Source organism: Callithrix jacchus, chromosome 6 (genome assembly GCF_049354715.1).
Source record: "Callithrix jacchus isolate 240 chromosome 6, calJac240_pri, whole genome shotgun sequence".
In the NCBI taxonomy this organism is placed as follows: Eukaryota; Metazoa; Chordata; class Mammalia; order Primates; family Cebidae; genus Callithrix; species Callithrix jacchus.
The window spans coordinates 36,819,174-36,844,773 of record NC_133507.1 but is presented as its reverse complement, the minus strand read 5'-3'; the positions used below and the strand labels follow the sequence as shown (position 1 = coordinate 36,844,773).

The 25,600-nt window shown below is 52.4% G+C and overlaps 1 protein-coding gene across 7 annotated transcripts in view; it reads left to right on the top strand.

The window, feature by feature from the left end:
* Nucleotides 1-25,600, top strand: part of MYO7B (myosin VIIB) — a 91,051-nt gene that overhangs the window by 28,899 nt on the left and 36,552 nt on the right. For all 7 annotated transcript variants that reach the window (XR_013518821.1, XR_004744522.3, XR_013518822.1 and 4 more), the window contains 12 exons: nt 2,959-3,101; nt 5,682-5,795; nt 7,562-7,715; nt 10,167-10,243; nt 11,140-11,259; nt 11,553-11,695; nt 14,090-14,300; nt 15,052-15,187; nt 18,853-19,013; nt 20,071-20,208; nt 23,064-23,216; nt 23,822-23,920. Coding sequence is in view for 4 of the 7 variants with exons in the window: in XM_035304143.3 (XP_035160034.1) it covers nt 2,959-3,101; nt 5,682-5,795; nt 7,562-7,715; nt 10,167-10,243; nt 11,140-11,259; nt 11,553-11,695; nt 14,090-14,300; nt 15,052-15,187; nt 18,853-19,013; nt 20,071-20,208; nt 23,064-23,216; nt 23,822-23,920 (1,649 nt within the window). In the remaining 3 variants the exon portion in view is untranslated. The remainder of the gene's footprint in view (nt 1-2,958; nt 3,102-5,681; nt 5,796-7,561; nt 7,716-10,166; nt 10,244-11,139; nt 11,260-11,552; nt 11,696-14,089; nt 14,301-15,051; nt 15,188-18,852; nt 19,014-20,070; nt 20,209-23,063; nt 23,217-23,821; nt 23,921-25,600) is intronic.

Here is a 25,600-nt window from a genome sequence, read left to right as displayed (position 1 = left end):
CTCCAGTGGGGGCTGCCCAGAAGCCTGTGGCCTCGGCCCCAAGGCTGTCAGCTGCTGGACAGTGCAGTCTCTCTCGTTTCTTTACAATTCAAGTTTGCTTTACATATAGTAAATATTCACCTTTTTTCATGTCCAGTTTTGTGAGTTTTGACAAACTCATACAGGCTTATGGCTTCCATCATCCTCATGAAATAGAATGTTCCCATCACCCCCAGATCTTCCCTCACACCCCTTCATAGTCACCCCATCTTCCCAACCCCTTCTCTGACAACTACTGATTTGTCCTTTTCCCCACTCCCAGTTTTGTCTTTTCCAGAAGGTCTTAGAAGTAAAATCACAGCATCTGTAGTCTTTTGTGTCTGGTTACCTTGGCTATTTGGGATTCTTCCTTGCTGCTGCCTGCATCGGTGACTCATTCCTTTTTAATGACAAGTAGAATTCCATTGCATGGTGGTACCACAGCTTCTCCACCAATTGAAGGACATCTGGGTCATTGATCGTGGTTAGCTACTAAGAGTAAAACCTCTATAAACATTCACATACAGGTTTTTGTGTGCACATAGGATTTTCCCTTGGATAAATATGCAGGAGTGAAATTGTCGGTTCAAATGGCAAGTGAGCCATTTCACTTTGTCAGAAACTTCCAAAATCCAAAGTGGTCTCAGTGTTTTGCTTTCCCAAGCAGAGCAGGAGTGTTCTGGTTGTCCTGTGTCCCCGCCAGCACCTGGCCCAGTGAAGGACACGGTCTGCCCTCTGATATGTGTGGAGCAGTGCCGCCTTGTGCTCATAACTCCCGTGGCCCCGAGACTAAGGATGTTAGCGTCTTTCGCGTGCTTATCTCCCCTCCGTCTATCTTCTCTGAAGGGTCAGTTCAAATCTTTTGCCTATTCTTTAATTGGTCTATTTCCTTACTAGTGAGTTTTAAGGGCTCTTTACCTGTTCTGGATGCAAGTCTTTTATTAGACAAGTAAACATCTTACATTGTGCCCCAGTCTGTGGCTTGTCTTTTCTTTCCCTAGACAGTGTCTTTTGCGGGGCAGAAGTTTTAGATTTTGATGAAGTTCAATTTGTTCCTTTTTTCTTTCTGGGTCATGTTTTATTTGTGTTGCATGTAAGACATCTTTGCCTAATCCAGAGATTTTCTCCTATGTTCTTTCTACATGTTTTATAGTTTCATGTCTTATATTTAGGTTGATGACCCAGTTTATGATCTATATTTGTGAGCCAATATTTTTCTATGGTGCAAGGTAGACAGCAGAGAAAAAGGCTTGGCTGGGCGTGGTGGCTTATACTAGTAATCCCAGCACTTTGGGAGGCTGAGGCAGTCAGATCACTTGAGGTCAGGAGTTCAAGATCAGCCTGGCCAATATGGGGAAACCTCATCTCTACTAAAAATACAAAAATTAGCTGAACATGGTGGCAGGCGCCTGTGATCCCAGCTACTCATGAGGCTGAGGCAGGAGAATCATTTGATCCCAGGAGCCGTGATCACACCACTGCATTCCAGCCTGGGTGACAGAATGAGACTGTCTCAAAAAGGAAAAAGACAAAAAGACTTTTCTGTCTTTCCTTCCTTCTTTCTTTCTCACCTTCTTCTCTCCTTCCTTCCTTTCTTTTTCTCTTTTTTTGTTTTGTTTATCAACACTCTATTGTTCCAGTCCTATTTGTCAAAAAGACTATTTTTTCTCCATTGACTTGCCTTCGCACCCCTGCCTAAAATCAACTGGACATCCATGTATGGGACTGTTCCTGGCTTCTCTTCTCTCCTCCATTCCTCGGTCTGTCCTTTCCCCAGGGCTACACTGTCTTGATTTCTATAGCCTTATAGGAAACTGTGCAATCAGATAGCATGTGCCCTCCAATTTTCTTATTCTTTTTCAAACTTGGCTATTCTAGATCATTTACCTTTCCATAGATAGTATATTTTAAATTCAGCCTGTCACTTACTACAAAATAAAATTGCCTGCATCAGGTTCTTTCTTGAAGAGACACCCAACCAGTCACCCCCATTATGGCCACACTGCGTTCAATAAATAGGTTTCATAACTGTGGCACTTCTCAGAGGCTCTGCTGTGAACTGGGATTCCTCAAGAGAGAGACAGGGTGATGCGTTTCCTAAACCTACTTCCCCAAGGAACCCTTTTCCTTTGTTTCAAGGGACTATGTTAGATGCTGGTATTCTGAAACTCATCCTAACCATTAGTGGGCCATCAAGTCAGTCTTCTAGAACAAAGGAAACATCATAGAATAGAAACACCCCTGTACATCACTCTTCCTAAGAACTGGTACTGAGTATTTTGTTCTGGAACTTTGTGTGTGCAGGTGGGCATGTGTATACACTAGGATGCAAGACAAAATCTCTTTCTTACTGCGGATCACATCAGAAAAGCTTGCAGAAACAGCTTTACAAAAAGCACTTTGGAATGTGCTGCAACCCAAACCCCTCCTGATCTGACTGCCTCCGTGTGTTCTGCCTGGACACCCTGTCCCCACTCCCCATGCCAGCTTGCCCTCTCCGTCTCAGCCTCAGTCCTGCAGCCTGAGCCATCCTCCTAAGCTGCAGATCTGCTCCCGCTCTCTCTCAGAAGCCTTCCTGCTTCCCTCATCACTGAAGAATGATTGTCCAAGTTCTGAGCCTGGCATCCAATGCTCTGTGCCACCTGGCCCTACCTACTGACTGGTCTGTCTGCCTTCCACCGCTTTCCTCCTGTACCCCACACTCGGACAAGACTTCTGCCTCTGCCAGCACCCGCCATGGTTTCTGACCTCTGCGATTTCCCCTGCATTTTTGTCTTCCTCTCAGTGGGCCCTTGGCTGCCATCACTGTCCGGGGCAGCCCTGCCCATCCTTCAGTTAGAGGCTTGGCCACCTCCTCTGAGAAGCCCTCTTAGATGATCCCACTCAAATTACATTTTCTCCTCTCTGCTCCTGTCATGGGCATCGCCTGCCTACCTCCAGCCTTTGGAAATGCCAAGACAATCCACAATGACAACTCGAGCCGCTTTGGGAAGTACATCGACATCTATTTCAACCCCAGCGGGGTGATCGAGGGCGCGCGCATCGAGCAGTTTCTCCTGGAGAAGTCCCGGGTCTGCCGGCAGGTGAGGCCTCCACCCACCCAGGTCCAGTTGAGGGAATGGGAGAGGTTTCCAAGAGGGGCTCCCTTTCACCACTCTCACCTCTCCTCCCCCGTTCCCCAGGGGCCCTCCCAGAGCCCACAGGCCTCACAGGATAATGAGGGCCCTTCCCCAGAATTCCAGGACAGCAAATGATAGAATTTTTTCCATTTTGGGCAGGGCTCAGTGGGACACTCCTCTAATTTCAGCACTTATGGGAGGCCAAGGCAGGTGGATTACTTGAGTCCAGGAGTTCGAGGCCAGCTGACAAAACCTGTCTCTACTAAAAATTTTTTTAAAAAATTAGCCAGGCAATGGCACACACCTGTAATCCCAGCTATGTGGGAGGCTGAGGCAGGAGAATTGCTTGAGCCTAGGAGGCAGAGGTTGCAGCGAGCTGAGACTGTAGCACTGCACTCCAGCCTGGGCAACAGAATGAGACTCTCAAAAAAAAAAAAAGAATTTTTTCCATTTTGAATTTTCCATTCACATAAATTTCTTCTTGTTTGATGCCTACCATTCCTCATCTCTACTAGAATTAATTCTGAAGCTGAAGCTAGGCTAGTTGGTGGGCTGTATCTTCAGGTGTGTTAGGGGCTGTGGCAGAAAGACACAGATGACAGTATCCCAAATGCCACATGGCCGGGAAGTACAGTAGTATGTGTCCTGTGTTGTTACACCAGGCCCTGTGCTCAGGGGGCCCCATGCTTGGTTTCATGCTCTGCTATCACCACCTTGAAATTCTTACTAGCCTTTCAGCAAGAGCCCCCGTGGTTTCCTTTTGCACTGGGCGATCATGTAGCCAGCCCTAAATAACAGGAATCCCAACATGTGGCACCCACAACAGCAGAATTAATGCATCTCTGTGAGGGGGGTGCTCTCGTATGATGGCATGACACCTAACACATGCATGTGAGCAAGTGGGCACACACACATGGTGGGGGTGCAGAGGGGAAACGCCACCAACAAGGGCGCTGTGGCTGTCAGGGGGACAGATGCCTCAGCACTGTGGCCAGCTGAGAAGGAAGGTCACATTTAGGAACCCCTGACCTGGCTGCGCTTTTCCCATTTTATCTCATTTGACCTTCACAGCCAGGAGAGGTAGGTCACCCAGAGACATGGTCAGGTGCAAAAAAGGAAGTTACAGAACCACAAATATGTTTTGTGTTAAAATAAAAAAAGAGAGAACTATTTATAGATATACTGTAATTTTTTTTAAATGTCAACACAAGAACAGAAAACCAAACATCGCATATTCTCACTCATAAGTAGGAGTTGAACAATGAGAACACATGGACACAGGGAGCGGAACAACATACACCAGGGCCTGTCAGGGGGTGGGGAGATGGGGGAGGCATAGCAGGGGTGGAGGAATAGGGAAGGGAGAGCATTAGGAGAAATACCTAGTGTTGATGATGGGTGATGGATGCAGCAAACCACCATGGCATGTGTATACCTATGTAACAAGCCTGCACATTCTGTACATGTACCCCAGAACTTAACTTATAATAATTTTTTTATATACTTAGGTTCTAGGGCAGGGAGGAGGAGATTAAAGGGAGAGGAAGGCAGGGTGGAAAGGAGTGCTCATCTTTTTGCATTTTGAGACAGGATCTCGCTCTGTCACTAAGGCTGGAGTGCAGTGGTGCAATCTCAGCTCACTACAGCCCTGCAACCTCTTCCTCCAGAGCTCATGTGATCCTCCCACCTCAGCCTTTTGAGTAGCTGAGATTAGAGGTGTGTGCCACCACATCCAGCTAATTTTCTTATTTTTTGTAGAGATGAGGTTTCACTATGTTGCCCAGGCTGGTCTCAAACTCCTGAGCTCAAGTAACCCTCCCACCTTGGCCTCCCAAAACTGCTGGGATTACAGCCCAACTGAAACTCCCATCTTTTAACACTACTGTACCTGCTTCAGATTGCTGGATTTTTATGAGAATGCACTTTAAAATAGTGTTGAAAGAAATACAGAAGGCAGCCTAGGCAACATGGCAAAACCCCATCTCTACAAAAACATACAGAAATTCTCTTGGGTGGGGGGCGGGGTGTGCCTGTGATCTTAGCTACTTGGTAGGCTGAGGTGGGGGATGGCTTGAGTCCAGGACTTCGAGACTGCAATGATCCAAGATCACACCACTGCACTCTAGCCTGGATGACAGAGCAAGATCTTCTCTAGGGAAAAAACCAAACAAACAAACAAAAAAAAAAAATTGAAGGCCTAGGGAGCCCCGTGGCTGTCAGATCTCTCGTGGGCCAGAAAGTGACTGTGAAGAGAGCCCCGACTCTGTGCCATCACTCCTGGCCTGGGGACTTTGGGCACATCAGTGTCAAGGCCTCAAGGAGCAGTCAAGATGCAGGGCAGAGAGGAGTTCTCAGGGCTGGGATTAGGCAGCCTTGGAGGCCTAGAACAGTCAGCAACCAAGCCAAGCTGGCTGGGGTCAGTGCCAGAGCTGCTCCTGGCTGAGAGGCTGGGAGCGGAGGCTAGGGCCGGGCTGGGCAGAGGCAGTCTGAGGTCCTGAGGCTGCAAGGGAATGCTCATGAATCTGTCTGGACGGCCCCTCGCAGGCCCTCGAGGAGCGGAACTACCATATCTTCTACTGCATGCTCATGGGGATGAGTGCTGAGGACAAGCAGCTGCTGAGCCTGGGCACGCCCTCCGAGTACCACTACCTGACCATGGTGAGCTGCCTGCCCCCCACCTCCCAGTAGCCAGTGGAAGGGAGGAAAAAGCCCTGGTGCCACTCCACCCTCCGTGACAGCTGCAGAGAAGCCCAACGCTGGCCGGGCAGCCCCCACTGTGGTGGGGCTGATCCCTTTCCCCTCCTCACCAGCCTCTCTTTGCTGGGAATCACCTTCTCTGCGGGCCTCCCGCTTCCCTGTCACATGTGCCCCATGCCCCAGGCTGGACCCAGGGCTTCCCCACAGACCTCATCCATCTCCCTTTGGCCCCCACTGGATGACAGCCTCCCGGTGCCCAGTGGGTCACGGGGAGTTGCCCATACACCTCCTGCTCCTGATTTCACTCCAATTTCCTGTCCTTGCAGGCCCCCTAAAACACAAGCCCCAGGCCCCAGGAAATGAGGGTCCTTGCTCTGCTCCCAGCCTGCACCTGCCACCCAGGACAGGGCAGCACCACAGCCATCATTCATTAGCTGAGGCTAATGTCAGGAATCTGGGAGCAATTTAGCGAGGTCCTTCAGCTCCAGGTCTCTCCCAAGGCGTCAGCCAGGGCTGTGGTCATTGCCAGGCTCACCTGGGGTGCAGTTGGCCTGCAAGTTCACTTTCGTAGCTATCATAGGCTTCAGGTTCTTGGCAGCTGTTAGCCAGAGACATCAGTTCCTTGACGCACAAGCCTCTCCATAGGGCAGTGTGAAAGATGGCCAGTTGCTTCCTTTGGAGACAGCAAGCAAGAGTGAAAGAAAGTGGAAGCCACCACCTTTTGGTAACCTAATCTTGGAAGTGACGTCCCATCACTTCTGCCACATCCTTCTTGTTAGAAGTGGCCCTCAGGGGAACTTCACCTCCGGGTTTATTGACCACAGAGGGGACCCGGAGTGTTCTGCCTCTGGAATCTCTCCCATGCAACCCACTGTCCTGGATCCACTGCCCCAAGGCCTTCACCAGCCCCTGCCTGGATTTCCTGGGTTCCCTGTCACCAGTCTTGACCTCGAATCTCTCATCCACCCTACAGTCCAAGTGCCAGGTTGCACTACAGAACGAATCTGTCGGTGTTGTGCTTTGGATGGCACTGTGGCAGTGACTCCTGCGGCCTGCAGGGGAGAGTCCTAACTCCTTGGCATGGTTTCCAAGTCCCTCCAGGATCTGCCCCTCTGCCGACCTCCCCTTCTCAACACCCACCACAGCCTCCCCGCAGCCCTGTCCCTGCCTCCCGCCTCATGGCCTTTCTCCCATCATCCTCTGCCTAAACTGCCCTCTGTCCTCAGAGGTGATGGGGCCATCACCTCCTCCAGGAAGCCTTTCTCCACCTCTCAATAGGCGCCCCTGTGGCCTGAGAACCTGTAACAGGCAAGTGGCCATGGGATGGTCACTGTCTCCCTGCCTGTCCCCCTGGATGTACAGCACAGGGCCTGGCCCATGGTGAGCCTTGGAAAGTGTTTCTTAAAGGAACAAACCCACAGTGTCCCCCAGAGAAAGACAAGGCAGGCTCAAGCAGGGCTGAATGACAAATAGAGGACCAGAGAAGAAGTGTGACTTGGCCAAGGTCACACAGTGGCCAAGTACGGGTGCTGGCTGCAAGGCCCGGTCACGCTGTGGCTACTGGGCCATGATTCTGCCTCTGCAAGGGATTGTCTGTAGTCTCTGAGCATGGACCCTGCACGGTCCACGCAGTGCCTGTGAAGTGCAGCGTCTCAGCCTTGCTGTCCCCAGGATGGAGGTGGTAGGGCAGGGGGTGGCCCCATTAGCTGAGGCGCCCTGTCCTGCAGGGGAACTGCACTTCCTGTGAGGGGCTCAATGACACCAAGGACTATGCCCACATCCGCTCGGCCATGAAGATCCTCCAGTTCTCCGACTCTGAGAACTGGGACCTCAGCAAGCTTCTGGCTGCTATTCTCCACCTGGGGAATGTGGGGTTCACAGGTAATGCCAATTCTGCCCCAACCACACCCCTGGGGAGGGAAGGGGAAGGGGACAGGAGCAGGAAGGCATCTCTAGGGGTTCTCACTGGAAGGGTCATGTGGTCCAATCCAGGCCTGGAAAAGTATATCTAAAAAATTCAGCTGTGATTTTGGAGGCCTCAAGAGGTGAAGGGGGACACGTCAAAGCTTAAGGCCCTCCACAGGTGGAGACTGTGGCCAATCATGCCCCTCTTTTAGCTGGGACCCCAAAGGGCTTCCCCGTTAAGGTGCGGGCAAGCCAGAGTAAACAAGTCCACGCACAAACTTGCAAAGCAGGCTGTGAGCATGGGAGGGCCTGGGGATGAAGGTGTCCTGACCTGTGAACACCCCCAAGCACCTAACAGAAGTTACTGACAGTCCTCGCTGGAAGAAACACCGGTAAGTTAGACTGAAATGATCCCTGCAGGTAATTTTTCCAACACCAACATCCAGCGCACAGCCAGAAATAAATAGGAGCAAGGAAATAAGCGACTATGAACAAGAGCCGGCAGAAATAACAAACAGTAGAGAAAGATCCACAAAGACTTCAAAGGTCGGAATTATTAGACACAGACTAGAGAAGTTCTGCTTGCTTTGCTCAAGAAAAGAAGCAGCCAACCTTGAAAAATTAGACAGCGAATGGGAAACTTTAAAGATGTTATGATTTAAAAACGAACCACATAGAAATTCCACTCTAAAATAAAAAAAAAATACAAATAGCCAAAATGAAGAACACAATGGATGGTTTGAGGAATCCTGTGCCTGTCTAGGAGAGGGAAGGTGTGAGCTGCAGGGAAAGTCGGGAGGAACTGTGAGTACCGCATGGAGAGAGGAAAGCTGGGAAGTGTCAGGGAGAAGGTGGAGACTGGACGCCGCAGGCAGAGGGAGCACACCTTTCATCGGAGCCCTAAAGGAAAGGAGAGAGAAAGCAGCAAAGGCAACATGTGAAGAGATTAGGGCTAGTTCTGGAACTAAGGAGAAACAGCCTTTCACAGAGCAGCGGGAAGGGACGGACTTGTCCATAAACTGCTCTGGAGCAATGAGGTGCCCGTGTGGAAAACAGGCGTTTGGGCCACTGCCTCACGCCGCGTGAGAACGTTGCCTCCGGGCGAGCTGCAGCTAGGCTGACCTTTTGTCGTCTACCAGACAGAATGCACACTTTGGCCAGGGAAAGGTGGGTGCTAACCAGAGGTGGGCACCAGGCCTGGAAGAGTATCAGAAACACGGCTCTGGTAAAGTGAAGCAGGCACAAGAGAACGAAGACAGATCCACTAACATAACATGTTTCGGTTTGTCTGTTTTTGAGACAGGGTCTCGCTCTGTCGCCCAGGCCGGAGTGCAGTGGCACAGTCTCAGCTAACTGCAACCTCTGCCTCCAGGGTTCAAGGGATTCTCCCACCTCAGCTGGGGTTACAGGGACCTGCCACTACAGCCCAGCTAATTTTTGTAGTTTTAGTAGAGACGGGGTTTCACCATATTGGTCAGGCTGGTCTCGAACTCCCAACCTCAGGTGATACCCCCGCCTCGGCCTCCCAAAGTGTTGGGATTACAGGCATGAGCTACCGCACTAGGCCCACTAATAAAACATTTAAAAGCAGGCACATTAAATGCTGTTGAGGGACTCTGTGTAGGGAATAAGAAGTTAAAAAGTTAGGAAGTTAGAAGTTGGGAGTGTGCTGACCTCTGGAGACGGGGACACAGTCTCAGCCAGCGACGACCTCGGAGGCTGTGGGTGCCGCAGAGCCTGGATTTGGCCTTAGCGGTACTTACATGGTGCTGACTTTATCCTTTACAACACAGCTTTGTGTTTTATGCGCTTCTTTATCTATATATTTTATCTCACAAATTCTTTCAGTTTAAAAAAGTAAAGCAAAAACAAAGACACCCAAGTTTCCGTCCCCCACCAGCCCGGCCCGTGGCAAGCTGGACGTTGGTTGAGGAGGAGGAACCAGAAGCTGAGAGGCCAGTCAGGAGACTGTTGCAAGAGAGCTGGGCCTGGCTTACAGCTGGAGCTCCATCGGTGCTTTGCTTCCTGTGACTGAATGAATGACGAAAGGTCGGGGTTTCTACACCCAGCCGCGTGGATTGAGGGGCCTGGTGGCTCATCTCTCCAGCCCCACTGTCTGCTGTTTCCCAAGTCAGACTTCTCCCGCCAAATAAGCCCACCTTTCTTTAAACTTCCCTTTGACCCAAGGCCCTGGTCTCCTCGAGAGGAAGTGGTCTGGCACGTTCACCAACAGCGAAGGTGGGAATGACCCACAATCATGGGGCGGTCGGCTCCCTCAAAGAGAGGACCCAGGAGAGGCCGTGGCTCCCGCCGGGGCAGCTGTCCTGCTGAGCAGGTCTGGGGCTGCCATGGGCCCGAGCCTATCGGAGCCCAGCTCCCTTTGCTCCAGGCTGCTTTCCCACTCAGGATTCCTGCTTCTCTCTCTAGCTTCGGTCTTCGAGAACCTGGACTCCTCAGACTTGATGGAGACACCTGCCTTTCCCACTGTGATGAAGTTACTGGAGGTAGGGCCGCTGTGTCTGCATCTTCCATGCTGGTGGGGGGCCCAGAGGCCTAGGCTGACAGACCCCTGACACCTGATTCTCATAACCCTACCCAGGCCCCTGCCCCTCTCCCAGGCTCTAGGCGGGTGCCTGAGGGTGGGCGCAGAGTGGGGCAGTGCCAAACAGAGCAGTGGTGTGGCCAGTTTGGCTTTAATGAAAGCCGCAGGGCTTCTCCAGGGCCTCCACTATTCTGGGAAAGCAGGGTGTGCCAGTGCGTCCGTGGCCCATCCCATTAGCCTTCCGGGTTGTTCCCCAAGCCAAAGGCGGCCTCAGCTTAAAGGAAGGGCAGCAGGCACTGGGTGACAAGATACCTCTGCAATGGGGATGTGACCGCACCCCACATCACTCCCACTGACAGTTCTGATGGACAATTAATAGAATGAGAAGCAATAAATAAATATATAAAGCAAGCAATCACATTAGGTACATTTTGCTGTTAACATTCTTCTTCTGGTTTGAGGGTACTCAGAAACTGGGTTTTGTAGGCTTCAGTGGAGGCCCGGCCCAGCATACTCCCTTGCTCCTATAGACTCTCAGCCTTCAGGCAGGACTGATTTCAACCGGGACGTGCCTGAGGTCTGGCCTCAGAGCCCTCCCTCACCCTGGTTTCCCAAGGCCCACCTTGGGGTGCCAGTCCCTTTCTCAGCCCCCAGGAGGTCCACTAAGGGCTCAGCCCACCAAGCTGGAGAATCCTTCCCTGACAGCTCCCAGGGCCTTTTGCCCTGAGCTCGGGCACCAGCCACCCTCAGGTGGTCATAGGTGCTTGGTCACAAGAGGGAACAAGACTTGGCAGAGGTGGGTCAGAGGCTGGGCCAGGCCCTGCGCAGGTGCGACGCGGCCACCACCTGCCTCCCCAGGTGCAACACCAGGAGCTCCAGGACTGTCTGATCAAGCACACCATCCTCATCAGAGGGGAATTTGTCACCAGGCCCCTGAACATCGCCCAGGCTGCTGACCGGAGGGACGCCTTTGTCAAGGTACAGAGCTGGGACAGCAGGGCTCACCCGGCCATCTATTGACCATGGCCCTGCTCCTTGCTGTGCCAATTGGAGGGCAGCATGGAGCAGAGGGTCCTGGGCAGGTCCCCCTCTGCCAGTCACCTGCCTGGGGACTATGGGCTCCTCAGCCTCTTGGGCTCTGGTTTCTTGACTGTGAAAGAGGGATAACATCCAGAGTAGGTCCAAGACATTCAGCCTCTCCAGGTGAACTTGGAGGTGACCTCTTCCTCAGCCTCCGAGCCGAGGACTCTCCCACCCCCGTGTCTCTCCAGGGCATCTACGGGCACCTCTTCCTGTGGATTGTCAAGAAGATCAATGCTGCCATCTTCACTCCACCAGCCCAGGACCCCAAAAATGTGCGGAGGGCCGTCGGCCTCCTGGACATATTTGGCTTTGAAAATTTCAAGAACAATAGGTATGAAGATCTAAGATCCCAGCCCCACTGCTTCCAGAAAACAGAAGATAAGCAGCTCCTCTCGAAGGAGGGGAGCCAGCACCCTGCACCCAGGCCTGGCGAGTCCCAACAGGTCCATGTGCTCTGCATGGGCTGGCACCATGCCCTGCCATCTAGAGAAGGCCATACAACTAAAAGCTGTCCCTGAAAACCAGGCTGACACCCCAGCATTTGTCACCCCTGTTGAGCTACCTGCTCTCCTCATGAGCCAGAGTGGATTATCACGCAAGGGGTCAGGGTTGAAATGGAAATCGGTAACACGGATTTAGCTGCATCTGGCTGGTTTATCATCTTAGGTAGCAGGGGAAGCTAAGAAGCATTTGTGGGCCACCCCTGACTTTTTAGTTTGTGGGGTAAGGCAAGGCAGGACTCCTCTGACCTGGTGTCCCAGATTCCTGTCCTGGCACCCCAGACTGGAAGCAGGAGAGCTGTAACCAGAAGGCAGATCAGAAAATAGCTACCAGGTGTGACTGTGATGAAGGCTGGGAGGTCAGATAGACAAAGGTGGTGAGGGGACCAGGCAGTACAGCCAGACCAGGCCAAGCCAGGTGATGCTCAGCAGCACTATCACCAGCAGGAGGAGTCCCATGAAGACTGTGGGACAAGCAGGCTGACAACACTGGCTTTGCAGTTTAGCTTACCTGAGCGAGCTCATTGAAAGGGCTTGGTGGGACAGAGATTGGGCCGCTGGTTCCAGGGAGTGGAAGCCCCTGGGCCCTGTCTGAGGAGCCAGGAGGCTAGCCTGACCTTGCATGCCCCTGCCCATGGCTTGTCTCCAAGTGAGGTCTGATCTGAGAGTGATTTAGAAGGCCCTCCTTGGACAGCCAGGACTGTCAAGCCACAAGCCATTCCACATACAAGCACACTGGGATCTCAGCCCCCAAAGCCAGCTGGGGGTTCAGGGCAGGGGCCTGCTCACTGCGGTCAGGTGGGAGAGTCAGGGCTGGCAGAACTTAGCCCAGTGCACTCTCTAAGGCATAGAGAGCTCAAGTGTGACTTGGATCATTGGCGTCTGACCTTGAGAGGGACAGGTGAGCTCACCACACAACTTTGGGCACTTCGGAGGAAGATGAGGGCTCAATTCTGGAACATTGGGCCAGGTATATAGGAGCCCCTCCCGGAAGGAGGACAGCTGAAGTGAAGCCACCAGCTGGGTTTATGCCAGGGCTGCAGCCTGAGGGCTGGCACCATGTCCCTCCCCAGCACAGCTTCTGCAAGTATCAGTGAGCAGCTTCAGGCAGCGCACCTGCTCCCTGACCTCCTGGATCAACAGACATTGAACAAGCAGTCTCAGCCATGGTGAGGTCTTGCCTGAATGGACGACCCATCCTGAGGAAAGGCTGCCTAAGAGAGAGCCAAAGATGAGCAGAACAAACCAAGTCATGAGGAAAGGGGGGACTCGGATGCACGGAGGCTAGGGGGCAGCAAAGAACCGGTGCGTTCAGAGCGCTATGGGAAGTCCAGAGTGGGAGGAGAGGCCCCAGGTGAGGCTGGAGAGGTGGGCAGGGCTTCCTACTGGGGCCACTCTCTGGCCCCTGAAAACAGCAGGAAGCCCAGAGGATTTGGAGCAGGGTCCAGAGTGCACATCTGAAAGTGCCCTCTAGGGGCTGCATGGATAATGACCTGCCAGACAGGGCTGGAGCAGACGGAGCCATTAGGAGACCATCAGGTGTGCTCCAGGTGAGCAGTGAAGGCCTGGGCAAGATGGCAGCAGTGGGAATGGAAAGAAGTGAACAGCTCAGGTGCGGTGTTGGAAGTAGCATGGGCCAGCCTTTGGCAACTGATGAGAATGGGGGAGGATGGGCAGAGAGGTGTTAAGCAGGACTTCTCGGTTTCTGACTTGAGCAGGGGGTAGTGGGTGGAGGGACCGTTTCCCGAGGCAGGGAACGCAGCGGGAAGATCAGGTTGGAGATCTGGGAACCGGGGCAGTAGGGTGTATGCCTGATTGATGCGGAGGAGGCCCGGCAGTCAACGCTGGGTCTTTGGAAGCTTGTCTAAATACCAAGGCTCACGGATGGGGCTGCTGCTGTGCACTCAGACCAGAAGAATTGTTTCTGTGTCAGTCCGGCAGGCCTAGCAAAGGACCCTGGAGGGCGTGAGGACTTAATGATATGCTGAGCCTCCTCGTTTCTCTTTGTCTTTGTGCCATGGGTGGAGAAGGTGATGGTGGTGGAGGCTCTCTGGAGAAAGGGTGTTCAGGAATGAGTGTGCGTCTGTGTGTACAGGAGCTGTGCATCTGCGGGCATATATGTATGCAGCTGTGTGCAGATGGCTGTGATCCTATGGCTTCAGCCTGCTGTAGTGGGGACCCAGCTGGCCCCACTCCACCCCTGGGCAGTGACCTTGCCTCCACAGCTTCGAGCAACTTTGCATCAACTTCGCCAATGAGCACCTGCAGCAGTTCTTTGTGCAGCACGTGTTCACCATGGAGCAGGAGGAGTACCACTCGGAGAACATCTCCTGGGACTATATCCACTACACCGACAATCGGCCCACCCTGGACCTGCTGGCCCTCAAGCCCATGAGTGTCATCTCCCTCCTGGACGAAGAAAGCCGCTTCCCAAAGGTGTGTGTTCGGACCCGCCGACCTTCTGGTGGAGTCCCTGTGACGGGTCTCCACTTTGAGGCTGGAAAACTCCATTTGTGTGTGGGGGGGGTGGGGGGGTGGCTCTTGTTTGAGAGTCTCTGAAACCTCTGCCAGGAATAAGCAGAAGACCCCCGGCCTAACCAGACAGACCCTCCTCTCTCTCCAAGGCCCATTTATCTGACTGCTGAGGTCCAATAATTAAGAGGGTGGAGCAGAAGAGCTGGTGGTGGTGTCACCCCTGTAATCCCAGCACTTTGGGAGGCCAAGGTGTGTGGATCATGAGGTCAAGAGTTCAAGACCAGCCTGATCAACATGGTGAAACCCTGTCTCTATTAAAAATACAAAAATTACCGAGGTGTGGTGGCACACCTGTAATCCCAGCTACTCAGGAGGCGGAGGCAGGAGAATCACTTGAACCCGGGGGGCAGAGGTTGCGATGAGCCAAGATTGGCCACTGTACTCCAGCCTAGGCGACAGAGCAAGACTCCGTCTCAAAAAAAAAAAAAAAAGGAGCTGGTGGTGGAGGGCAGCAGACCCAGCCTCTGCTCCCAGCTCAACCTTCACTCCCTGCAACAGGTCACTGACCCCTGGGCATTAGCCTCCTGTCCACACAGGGGCCCTCAATCATTCTGAGCCTAGATTTCTTTGCCTCCATGAGGAAGCCCCTGAGCCTGACCTCCCCTGGTTGGACTCTGGGACCTCAGCCCATAGGGTGTCTGGGTTCTTCCAGGGTACAGATCTCACCATGCTGCAAAAACTGAACAGTGTCCACACCAACAACAAGGCCTTCCTACAACCCAAGAACATCCATGATGCCAGATTTGGCATTGCCCATTTTGCTGGCGAGGTATACTACCAGGCAGAAGGTGGGTGCAGCTCCTCTCACACCCCTTCCAAATCTGGACTGGGTTCCAGGGAGACCAGGGAGAGAGGCTCAGAGGATGAGGCTATTCTGCAGCTCTAGCAGTGGAACACAGGGATGAGTCGTGTGGCCTCTGCTGGAGAGAGAAAATGGAATCGGCCAGGCACGTTTTGTTTTGGTAATGACTCTACGGACATGTAATTCACATACCATGTTATTCACCTATTTTAAGTGTGCAACTTGACAGTAGTATATTCAGAGTATATTAATGATTGCCACCATTTTATAGAACTTTTGCACAACCCCCCAAATAAACCCCTCATTAGCAGTCACTCTCAATTTCCCCCAACCCTGGTCAACAACTACTTTCTGTCTCTATGGATTTGCCTATTCTGAATTTTTGCATAAATGGAACCATTCAATATGTGGTCTTTTGTGGCTGGTTTCTGTCACTTAGCATCACGTTCTAAAGGTTAATTTATGTTGTAGCACGTGTCCGTGCTTCGCGTCTCTTTATTGCAAAAAAACCCTCCATTATCTGGAACATTTATTTATCTCATCAGCGGTTGATGGGCATTTGGGTTTTTTCCACTTTTTGCCTAGTATGAATCATACTTCCATGAACACCCATGTGCAGGTGTTCGTGTGGGCATATGTCCTCATTTCTCCTGGGAAGCTACCTAGCAGCAGAATTGCTGTGTTGTATGGTAACTCCATCTCTATGTTTAATTGTTTGAGGAATCACCAAACTGTTTTCCACAGCGGCTGTACCATTTTACATTCCCATCAGCAATGTATGAGGGCTCCAGTTCCGCCATATCTATTGTCTGTCTTTTTTATTATAGCTACCCTAGTGGGTTTGACGTCTCAGTGTGATTTGCATCTGCATTCCCCAATGGCTAATGATGTTGATCATCTTTTCACGTGCTTCCTGGCCATTTGCACATCTTTTTGGGGGGATGTCTATTTAAACACTCTGCCTGTGTTTTCGCTGGGTTGTCTTTTTATTGTTGAGTTGTAAGAGTTCTTTATGTATTCTGGATACAAGTACCTAATGTGTGATTCGTAAATTATTTTCTCACCCTGTGGATTGTCTTTTCACCTGCTTGATGGTGTCCTTTGAGGCCCAAAAAGCTTTCATTTTTAAGAAGTCCAACTTACTTATTTTCCTTTCTTTTCTTGCATCACATTTAAGAGTCCAGGGTCAAATACAAGGTCATGAAGATTTGTCCCTATGTTTTCTTCTAAGAATATTTTCGTGTTAGCTTTTACATTAGGTCTTTCGCCCATTTAATTTTAAGATATGTTGAGAGGGTATGGTTTTGATTGAAGAAGTGAAGGCCTGGATTAGTCAATCTATGGGTGTGCTAAGAAAAAAAAGAAGGGCGGCCGAGTGCTGCTGTGGTCAGGAAAGCGGGGCGGCCAGAGGGTCACTCTCTGCATCTGGTGTGCAGAAATGAGGGGCAGAAATCTAGGATGATCCTTGTGAGTAGAGTATGGTCATTTGCTCAGAATAGGTGAAGCATTGGAAGGCCAGGGAGGAAGGGAAAGATGCAGTGGCTCCTTCATAGTTCCTGCCGGATCCTGGCTTAGGGCTCTTGGAAAAGGGAGAGGTCAGAGCCAATTGGACCTGCAGGGTCCTGGGATGCAAAGAAGATACTGAGCCCATCCCCCAACCTCCATGGGGCAATTCAAGGCTGAGTTTCAGTTTTTGAAATGATAGGAAACTTACATAATGCTAAGATTAAGGTAGATTCTTTCTAGATTTTCTGGTTGCAAGATTCTAGCAATATTTATAAAGCTAAGCCTTCTTTCTATTTGGATACCCTGCTGTGCTGATGACCTTGGCTCCACTTAACTCTGCCTGTTGGGAGACTGAACCCAGGAGTGTCTCAACCCTCCCCACCCCAAAAATATCAAGGAGCTCCCTGACCCTGGTGGGGCGCTCTGCTTGAGCCTCAGGGACTCGGGGTGTCACTGAGTGTCTACTCCCCGCCCAGCACCCGGTGCAGCCCCCCTGGTGCTGCTCCCCTCACAGGCGCCTCCAGGAAGAGGTGGGAAACAGGCTCCCTTCCTGCTCCCACCCATTACTCTACCTCCCCAGATCCACAGCAGGTGTGCACAGAGTATACCACTAAAAGCTGGGGAGACTTAACGGGAGCAAAGTGGAAGAGGAAAATCAGGGTTCTGCCCTTGAGAGTCGGTCCTTAGAGACCAAGCAGTGCAGCTCCTGGACTCATGGAGCGTGGCTTTGAGGAGCAGCTGGTCTTCAGTGCCTTCTGCACTGTGATTCTGTCCCTACTGCAGGGCTAGGCCATTCTTACCCACGGCCGGACGGGAGGCATGGAATTTTCTCAGCCCCTGGAGCCACGCCTGTATTAGTAACTAGGGCAGCAGTAACAAACACCACAGACTGAGTGGCTTAAACAACAGAAATTATTGCCTGAGTTCTAGAGGCTGGACATCCAGGACAAGGCGTTGGCAGGAAGGATTGTCTGAGTTCTAGAGGCTGGACGTCCAGGACAAGGTGTTGGCAGGAAGGATTGTCTCAGAGTTCTAGAGGGTGGATGTCTTTAAAGATGTCCCTCTTTAAAGGACAAGGTGTTGGCAGGAAGGATTGTCAGAGTTCTAGAGGCTGGACGTCCAGGACAAGGTGTTGGCAGGAAGGATTGTCAGAGTTCTAGAGGCTGGACGTCCAGGACAAGGTGTTGGCAGGAAGGATTGTCTGAGTTCTAGAAGCTGGAAGTCCAGGACAAGGTGTTGGCAGGAATGATTGTCTCAGAGTTCTAGAGGGTGGATGTCTTTAAAGATGTCCCTCTTTAAAGGACAAGGTGTTGGCAGGAAGGATTGTCAGAGTTCTAGAGGCTGGACGTCCAGGACAAGGTGTTGGCAGGAAGGATTGTCAGAGTTCTAGAGGCTGGACGTCCAGGACAGGTGTTGGCAGGAAGGATTGTCAGAGTTCTAGAGGCTGGACGTCCAGGACAAGGTGTTGGCAGGAAGGATTTTCTGAGTTCTAGAGGCTGGACATCCAGGAAAAGGTGTTGGCAGGTGTGAGCCCTTCCAAGGTGTCTCTCCGTTGTATGCAGATGGCTGACTTCTCCCTGTGTCCTCACATGGCCTTCCTTCCCTCTGTGTTTCTATGTCCTTGTCTCCCTTTCTTATGATGACACTAGTCACACTGGATTAGGCCCATCCTAACGACCTCATTTTACTTTAATCCCCTCTTTAAAGGCCCTGTGTCTGCACCCAGTCATGGTCTGATGTATATAGGGTGTTAGGACACCAAAATATGAATTTAGGGGACACAATTTAGCCCATGACACTGCCCATCTCCTATTTCTGGAAGCTTCAGAAGCTTTCAGCCTGAAGGAGCCTTAGCCCTAGCAGGACCTGCCCAGAGACAGAAGGATGGTGGCAGCTTAGATGAGGGGCTGGGAGTGGGAATGGGAAGTTGGGGGGTACAGACTTTAGGTTGGAGAAGGGACTTCTTTGTGTGGGTAGATGGTGGTTGCCATGCCTGGGTAGAGGGGTGGAGAGCATGGCCTTAGTGGGACTGTTGTGGGAGGGCTCCTCCAGGCATCTGGTGTTCCCCCACACTGCCCTCTTCTTCCCCACGGGTGGGCAGTGATGGCTGAGCTGGGATGCTGGATGGACCCTGTGTCCCCACAGGCTTCCTGGAGAAGAACCGAGACGTGCTGAGCACGGATATCCTCACCTTGGTATACTCCTCCAAAAACAAGTTTCTGAGGGAAATATTCAACCTGGAGTTAGCAGAGACCAAGCTGGGCCATACCATCCGCCAGGCAAAGGCAGGAAACCATCTCTTCAAGGTGGGCTCCCAGGCACCCTCCTTGGTCTCTCACCCCTGAGGGCAACAGGGCCAGACAGACATGTACAGGAAAGACCATTTTACTCACTTCTGGGTACCCAGCATTTAGTAAACACTTGATAAACCTGCAATGGATGGATGGATGGATGGATGGATGGATGGATGGATGGATGGATGGATGGTGGGTGAGTGAGTGGATGGATGGGTGGGTGAGTGGATGAGTAAATGGATAGGTGAACGGGTGGGTGAGTGTGTAAAGGGGTGAATGGGTAGATGGGTGGTGGGTGGGTGGATGGATGGGTGGATAGTGGATGGGTGAATAGGTGGGTGGATGGTTGGGTGGATGTGTGAGTGGGTGGATGGATAGATGGATGGGTGGGTGGCTATGTGGATGGGTGAGTGGATGGATGGATGGGTGGGTGGATGGGCAAATGGATGGGTGAATGGGTGGGTGGGCAGATAGATGGGTGAGTGGGTAGATGGGTGGGTGGGAGGGTAGATGGATGGGTGAGTGGGTGGATGGGTGGTGGGTGGGTGGATGGGTGGGTGAGTGGATGGGCGGATGGGTGAGTGGGTGGATGGATAGGTGGGTAGCTATGTGGATGGGTGAGTGGATGGCTGGGTGGGTGGATGGGTGAATGGATTAGTGAATGGGTGGGAGGATGGATTGATGGATGGGTGAGTGGGTGGATGGGCAGATGGGTGAGTGGGTGGATGGATAGGTGGGTAGCTATGTGGATGGGTGAGTGGATGGCTGGGTGGGTGGATGGGTGAATGGATGAGTGAATGGGTGGGAGGATGGATGGATGGATGGATGGATGGGTGAGTGGGTGGATGGATAGATGGATGGGTGTGTAGGCGTGTGGATGCCTGGGTGGATGGATGGGTGTGTGGGTGTGTGGATGGCTGGGTGGATGGATGGGTGGGTGGGTTCTTGGATAGGTGGATGCCCCACCCCACCTGCAGGACCATGGCAGCAGCCCTTATTGGGCCATGGGGGCAGCTGTCCCAGGACATGGCTCCTGAGGCCCACTTGTGCTCTGTGCTTCTATCCACAGTCTGCAGACTCAACCAAGCGGCCCTCCACCTTGGCAGGCCAGTTCAAACAGTCTCTGGACCAGCTAATGAAAATTCTGACCAACTGCCAGCCTTACTTCATCCGCTGCATCAAACCCAATGAGTATAAGAAGCCGCTGGTAATGACAGGAGGCTGGGACACAGCAAAGGAGGGAGGACGATGAGGCTGATGGCCTCTAGGGTTGCGGTCACTCCTTCTACCAGGGCCTGGCTAGTGTAAGAGCTGTTACTGCCCCTACCTTACAGATAAGTACACTGCGGTAAAGCTACCAGTCTAGGTCATGTGAAGGTCAGTGACCTGCAGGGCTTTGGATTGCCCAGACCTCTGTCCCCTTAGCCCCGCCACACATCTTCTGTGTGTGCTTGGCCTGGCTCTTCCCTGCTGTGAGCCTCAGTTTTCTCTTCTGTAAAGCCAGACTTGCTCCCACCTGCAGGAATGCACTGAGGGTTGGACATGAGGTTTGCAGCACATGTCCCATGTGTAAACCACACTCGACAAAGGCAGCAACCAGTAATAGGACTCCAGAGGCTGACACCACTCCTTTCCTCAAGCCCTGCAGAGAGCAAGCTTTATCTGATTTGAGATGGTGAGGGGGTAAGAGCCCACTCCTCACCCCATGGGAGTCCCTGCTCCAAGGGCTGGGGAGTCCCACCCAGAGGCTGCAAATGCAGAGATTCCCCAAACTAGGAGACATCAGCTGAAACGATATAAAATCGTTCAGGAAACAATTCATAAGGGAATAATTACGTGAAATTAAATGCCTTTTTGGAAAAAAAAAAAAAAAAAACTATGTGAAATTGGGTTTGATCTGGGTGCAGTAGCTCACTCCTGTAACCCCAGCACTTTGGGAAGCTGAGGCAGGAGGATTGCTTGAAGCCAGCCTGGGCAACATAGCAAGACCCTATCTCTGCAAAAAAAACTAAAAGTACAAAATTTAGCTAGGCATGGTAGTGTGTGCCTGTAGTCTCAGCTACTCAAGAGGCTGAGGGAGAAGGATCACTTGAGCCCAGGAGGTTGAGGCTGCAGTGAGCTATGATCATATCACTGCACTCCAGCCTAGGTGACAGAGAAGGCCCTGTCTCTAAAAAATAAAGTGAGGCTTGCCTTATGAAATCTAGTTTGTATCTTCCTTGTAGGCACAATAGGCAGATGTGAGATTACCTATCTTGTTCCTTAACTGCTGGGAGGAGTAGCTGTGCCTTCAGAGACCCTTGGCTCATACCTACTGCCTACCTTGGGAGCTGCAGAACAGGCAGGCAGGGCTGAAGCTGCAGCTCAGGGTTGAGAGTGCCTCTGGCTGGGACATCTCTCATCGGTGGCAGCTGCCCTACTGTGTGGTGTGTCGGGGAAGCTCAGACAGGCTCAGGGTTCAAACCCAGGCTCAGGCCCTGAGAAGTGCGACCCTACACCTCAGGCACCTCATCTTTAAGTTGGAGCCAATCACCCCTACCCCCAGGTAGGATGGTTGTAAAGATTCAGTGCGAAAAGTCAGGTCCATAGGAAATCGTCAGTGAAATGCAGCTGAACACTTACCCAAGGCTAAGCGAAGTGTGGCCCGGACCCCACCAGCAGTTGGCACTGTGGCCCGCAGGTCGGGTAACAGTGACTGGAGATGGGCTTGCCCAATCAGAGGGCATTTCCCAGGGTCTGTCAGAGACTCCTGGCTTGTAGGTGGAGGGGGGCTCTCTGGAATCCAAGCCATAGCGGAGTCTTGGGGCCCCTGCTGAAGCCTGACACCCCAGGGAAGGACATCAGGCCATTTCTCTGCAGGCCGCGCTTGCCACCAAGCAAAAGACGGCTCAGCTCCCTGGGGCCAAGGCGCCCTCCAGGTCTCACTCTGACCTCCACCTCCAGGGAGTGAGGATATTTTCTGCCTCTAAGTAGATTTACTGTTTCATTTCACTATTGTGGGGGAGGCACCATGAAGCTGCAAGTGCCTCCAGGGCTGCTTTCCACCCTGACCTATGCAGGCAAGGGGTGCTTAAAAACGTTTTAAACTGGGCTGGGCACGGCAGCTCAGGCCTGTAATCCCAGCACTTTGGGAGGGCAAGGCAGGTGGATCATTTGAGTGCAGGAGTTCAGGACCATCCTGGCTAACATGGTGAAACTCCATCTCTAACTAAAAATATAAAAATTAGCTGGGCATGGTGGAACACGCGTGTAATCCCAGCTACCTGGGAGGCTGAGGCAGGAGAATCGCTTGAACCTGGGAGGCGAAGGTTGCAGTGAGCCAAGATCGCACCACAGCACTCCAGCCTGCCCGACAGAGCAAGACTCTGTCTCAAAAAAAAAAAATTTAATTTAAAAAAAAAGCACTTAAACTGGGTGTGTGCAGAGGATGTTTACATTCACAGTGCTTCAGGTAGTTGAGAGTGATAGGAGTATTGTGTTTCTGTGGGTGCCGCAGTTTCCAAGCTATCGACTCACCTCTTTGACAACACTTTACGGGTTTTTCAGCTACTTGCACTACTGTCTTCAAAATGTAGCCTTAGCTGGAAGCCGTGGCTCACGCCTGTAATCTCAGCACTTTGGGAGGCCAATGGGGGGCAGATCACGAGGTCAGGAGATCAAGACCATCCTGGCCAACACAATGAAACTCCGTCTCTACTAAAAGTGCAAAAAATTAGCCAGGCACGGTCGCACGTACCTACTCGGGAGGCTGAGGCAGGAGAATCACATCAACTCGGGAGGTAATGGGTGCAGTGAGCCAAGATTGCGCCACTGCACTCCAGCCTGGGAGACAGAGCCAGACTCCATCTCAAAGGAAAAAAAGGTCGCCTTACTGAAATCGCATTTGTTTAGTTCCTCCATCTCTGGAGGACAGTGGGGGCGGGCGGGGAGAGGGGGTAGACACGCTGACCCTGGCTATGTAACCTGTGCCCGATGATGGGGTGCGGGGAAGGGGGGGTGCCTGCAGAGAAGTGCCGGGAAAGGGGGGCTTGCGCTGGGTCAGCGCCCCGCGTCCACCCACAGCTGTTCGACCGGGAGCTGTGCCTGCGGCAGCTTCGATACTCAGGAATGATGGAGACCGTGCGCATCCGCAAGTCTGGTTTCCCGATCCGCTACACGTTCCAGGAGTTCTCACAGAGGTTCGGGGTGCTGCTGCCCAGCGCCGTGCGGATGCAGGTCAGCGCCGTCGGGGATGGCCACTCCGTCCATCCACGGTCTTCCCCTCCGCCTCGGGCACCTCCAGTCCCCAGTACCGAGGGGGCCCTCCCGCTGCCCTCCCCAGCCCCAGCCTTGGGATGAGTCCGGTCCTTTCTCTCTCTCTCTTCCTCCCGCCCTGCCCTCTCCCTCTCCCAGCGCCACAGAAGTGAGGGGGCTTTCCCTGGGGTCTGCGTGAGCTGGTGGCTGCAGTGCTTCCTTCTGGAACATGTCTGTAGTTGTGCAGCAGATGCATTCTCTCCTGCCCTGTCAGGGAGCCGAGGTGTGGCCAGAAAGCTACTGGGTCCTAAGGTTCTTCTTGTCCTGCCTGGAACCCCCAGGCACCCTGAGGCTGGGTCTGGCCTGGGCCGAGCATCCCACAGCACTTGGAGGCCCCAGGCCCCGAGTTCCCCTCTCACCGCACTCCCAATTCGAGGTTCCCATTGTGCCTGTGGGGTCGGGGAAGCGCAGCCCCTGATGGGGTGATGGGGGAGCCTGTGGAAGGAGGAGGGAGACACCCACCCCCAGAGAGCCTGCTGAGGGGCTTCTGCCCCACCTCCACTGACATCCCCGTTTGGTCTTGGCAGCTGCGAGATAAGTTCCGCCAGATGACCCTGAGCATCACTGACATGTGGCTGCAGACTGACAAAGACTGGAAAGTGGGGAAGACCAAAATTTTCCTGAAGGTGAGACCCCGAGGAACTGACGACCAGGACTCCTGCTCCGTGTGGGCTGGTCAGCTCTTGCACCAGGCCTGGGGTCCATGGTCCATGTACCCTGCGCCCATGCCACTGGGCAGCAGCTCAGAGCGTGGTGCCCACCCTCAGGGCATCCCTGGTTGTAGAAGGTCATACTAGGGGACAATGAGGTGGTGATGAGAGGACTAGGGAAGGCCAGCCCAGCCTGTGCAAGCCCAGGAACTTCTCAGAGGGGCGCCTAGGGCAAGGCCCGAGGGTGCAGAGGAGGCGCCTTCCAGTCGCTGGGCAGAACCCGGGAGCTCAGGGAAGTCTGCCAGCATCCTGAGACCTGGCTTCCATCATTCTGGGAGCCATAACCTGCTGGCTATAAGGTTGGGGAGGCCCAGCCTCTCTGGAGCTTGGAGGGTTGCTGCTTTAGTGGAAGGGTGCGGTGTGTCAACTCCCCACAAAGTGACTCATCCTTAGCGGGCAGCTGGTGTGAGCATCACCACCACCACCACCTGCCTCCCCCCAAATGCACAGGGAGCTAAAGTCACACAGAGGAAGCTTCGGTGTCCTCCAGAAGTGCAATTTGGGTCAGAGCCACTGGGGAGGGAACCTCTGTCCCGTAGCCTCATAAGCCTCGACAGGACAGCGCAATGAGAGGGAAGAGGAAGAGCTAGGAGTAGAACCGGGTGACGCCTTGCCCGCTCGCCCAAGCCCCCAACTCATCCCTGCTGCCCCTTCCTCTTCCCTCATAGTGCCTGCCCACCTGCCCTCATGTGTCCTCAGAGGGACCTCCTGGCCCCAGCCCTCCAGTAGCTCTGTCTGTCCATCTGGCTGTGCGATAGTCAGGCAGTGCTGGGGCTCAGAGGCTGAGATGGACAGGAAGAGGCAGAGTGGCTTCCAATTTAGTTGAGGAAGCAAGGCCAGCAGAGGGACCATCTCAGGGCACTGTGGGTTAGTCCTAAATGGCTCTTACTATTTGAGGTATGTTCCTTCAATATCTAGTTTATTGAGAGTTGTTAACATAAAGGGATGTTGAATTTTATCAAAGGCCTTTTCTGCATCTATTGGGTAATCATGTGGTTTTTGTCTTTAGATTTGTGATGAATTATGTTTATTGATTTGTGTATGTTGAACCAGCCTTGCGTCCTGGGGATAAAGCCAACTTGATCATGGTGTATAAGTTTTTGATATGCTGCTGTATTCAGTTTGCCAGTATTTTATTGGGAATTTTTGCATCGATGTTCATCGGGAATATCAGCCTGAAGTTTTCTTTTTTTGTTACATCTCTGCCAGGTGTTGGTATCAGGATGATGCCAGCCTCATAGAATGAGTTAGGGAGGAGTCCCTCCTTTTCAATTGTTTGGAATAGTTTCAAAAGAAAGGGTATGAGCTCCTCTTTGTACTTCTGGTAGAATTCAGCTGTAAATCCATCTGGTCCTGGGCTTTTTTTGGTTGGTGGGCTGTTTATTATTACCTCAATTTCAGAACTTGTTATTGGTCTATGCAGGGATTCAACTTCTTCCTGGCTCAGTCTTGGGAGGGTGTATGTGTCCAGGAATTTATCCACTTCTTCTAGATTTTCCAGTTTATTTGCGTAGAGGTGTTTATAGTATTCTCTGATGGTTGTTTGTATTTCTGTGAGGTCAGTAGTGATATCCCCTTTATCATTTTTTTATTGTG